Here is a 2,777-nt window from a genome sequence, read left to right on the forward strand (position 1 = left end):
AGGTTGCCCACGACTTCTAGTTGAGATGATCTAAAAGACAAAATTGTTCGTCCCGACGAGTCACACAATTTTCATGGTGAACATCTTTTTCCGCTGGAAGCCATCTTAAGGATGAATCTTGCAAGCCAAAATCTTGTGTCAGCAATTTTGTTCTTTCTCTCTCTCCAAAATGTTAGCTTTAGGAACTTCTTGTGAAAAGTGGCCAACTTTATCGCCCAAAGTTGTTTAAATGATTTTCTCAGAAAATAAAGTTTTAAAAATCAACTTCATTGCTCAAAGTTTTACGATCGGCCCCCCATAGCTCTCTGAAACATTCAATCAACGGGAACTCTCGTGGTTTGATCAAAGCTCTAATTAGCACGGCGATGCAACAATACATTGTACTACTACATAGACAGCTAAAACACCTCGGCACTCCACTAAAAGCTAAAAAAACAAAAAAACGAGACAGTGGCAACTGGCAAGCCGCAAGCAAGATCCATGGAACCTGATGTATCAGCGGCATCAATCTGTCAATCAGTGAGTGAAAGTGTAGAAGACGGTGCTGATGTACACGACGAGGGCGGTGGAGACGAGCCCGACGAGCCCCGCGGCGGCCTTGGCAGCCGCCCGGTTGCTGGCGCATCCCAGGGTGCCCAGCCGGATCTGCACGACCATCACCATGGACGCCATCAAGAAGACGCAGCCGACGACGGAGCCCACGGCGGAGGCCAGCATCCCGAGCCGGAGCAGGCGGGCGTCGATGTGGGCGTGCGTGTCGTCGGGGTCCTTGGAGTTGATGAGGTTGATCGCGAGCTTGAGGCCCTGCGCGACGAGGCTGGAGAAGAGGAAGGAGGAGAAGGCGACCACCTCGAGGACCAGCAGGGACCGCGCCACGTCGGGCCCGGCGTCGCAGGACGGGTCGCCGGCGAGGCTGCGCAGCTCGCCGGGGGTCGCGAGGGAGAGGCCCACGAAGACGGCCACCGTGAAGAGCGAGTTCACGTTGACCACCCCGTCCAGCGCCGTCACGTGCACGCTCGTCGTGTTCGCCGACAGCGCCGCCGGCAGCTTCCACTCGTAGCCGTGGTGCTGCCCGCCGCCGTTGCCGCGCTCGTCAGATCTGGGGCAAGCACGACCAAAAGGAAAACAGCATCTTCAGGCGCTTCCCTTCCAAAAAATGGAGTTCTTGGTCGGTGCAACCAATGCAAGAACATCTGGTTCGGATTCGAGGAGGTGAATCTGAGAGCGCGGGAGGTACAGAAGACTTACTCATCCATGGGGCGCCGGGAGGAGGCTGGATCGGATGCTTTGCTTCCTCAGATGCTGCTGTCTTGCAGATCGAGTTTTTTTTTTTGACCTGGTCTTGCAGATCGAGTTGCTTTTGCTTGTTGGGAATGTGGGGATCAATCAGAAGAATGAAGCGGAGAGCGTTTGGGGAACTGAGGGGCCAATCGCAAAACGACCGTGGCGACCGACCGACCGTCCGGGTGACATGGGTAGGTACGTGCCTTCACGCGGAGCTAGCAAGAATACCGTGCCTTGTCATCGAAATACGAGGCAGAAGCGAGATCAGGCTGGTTGTAACGAAAGTATCATAAGCCTAGCCATAGTGGGGTAACTTAGGTAATAACTTAACACACTCCAAGATAATTTTACTTATGTAGCAAGTATTTAATGAGGAGAGAGGTGTTTGAAATAACATAATATGTTAATGTAACATAGCGTTTTTTAAAGTAAAATGAGTCTATGAGGCAATAAATGAAACTATGTATGACACTACTATTAAGATACTTTGCACTATGGAGTTAGTAACTTAGACTAATGTTATATGCATGACACTAGTATAAGTTACTCCCCACTATGACCAGCCTAAGCGTACATGTCAATTAAATTTTTTGAATGAAGTGGCATATAATTAAATGAGGAAAAAAAATGATATCATATCATGATACCTTATCATATTAAATGTTCTACTATTTTATGTTATACATGACAATTAATAAAACAACCTAACTTATGATATTAATAAAACAACCAGCCTTAGGGTTGTACGTGGCCTTTTTTTAATAATAACTCTCTTTTTATGGGTGATTTAATGATAGCCCGGGAACTTCCTCTGGTTAGAAGGTCAATTGAAGGACCTAGATCTTGACCACAGGAGGTGCCAATCTTCTCATTTACTACAAAAATGTCAGGTATAATCATTATAAAATGTCAGTTTATCATTCTACACTAATAATGCACATAGGATTAGACTAAGAGTACTAGATAAAAAAAAGATTTGCACTTTCCGAGGGGGTACAAGGCGCACTGGGCACCCACGGAACCTCCATTAATAATGCTTTAGGCTCCCGAGAGGACTGTGTGAGAGTGTCACATCAATAATCCGACAGTTCTGGGACGGAACCTCCATTGGATCCGCCACTATAGGAGGTCCTAGGAAACGTTCTCATAGACATTGAATCCAGATCATGCAGGTCACAATTTTTTAGAAAAACCGCAGGCATTTTTTTTGCACTACATGGCATTTCACCTTCGATCATAGCAGAAAAACCGCAGGCATTTTTTTGCACTACATGGCATTTCACTTTCGATCATAGCAAATATGGTGAAGTTGCCGTGGCAACTTTATCTGAAATTGCATGGCAATTTGAGCACTCGCTGGGTAAACACTCCGAGGGAACTCCACAAATATTATTATTATTGGACCATGATGTTCCACAAATATTATGGTCCATTTCTATTCAAGACCTTTAAAAATGTCATAACAGAAATTAAAATATACAACCGAGTTCACA

General features: G+C 46.5%; 1 protein-coding gene across 1 annotated transcript; it reads right to left on the minus strand.

The window, feature by feature from the left end:
- Positions 1-279: 279 nt before the first annotated feature.
- On the minus strand, positions 280-1,548 carry LOC119334415. Its single transcript, XM_037606990.1, has 2 exons — positions 1,249-1,548; positions 280-1,099 (listed from the first exon to the last, which is right to left on the minus strand). Exons 1-2 carry the CDS (start codon positions 1,254-1,256, stop codon positions 517-519), a joined length of 591 nt encoding a protein of 196 aa, XP_037462887.1. The 5' UTR covers positions 1,257-1,548; the 3' UTR covers positions 280-516.
- Positions 1,549-2,777: the final 1,229 nt, after the last annotated feature.

The sequence above is a fragment of the Triticum dicoccoides genome, chromosome 7A (genome assembly GCF_002162155.2).
Source record: "Triticum dicoccoides isolate Atlit2015 ecotype Zavitan chromosome 7A, WEW_v2.0, whole genome shotgun sequence".
Classification (NCBI taxonomy): Eukaryota; Viridiplantae; Streptophyta; class Magnoliopsida; order Poales; family Poaceae; genus Triticum; species Triticum dicoccoides.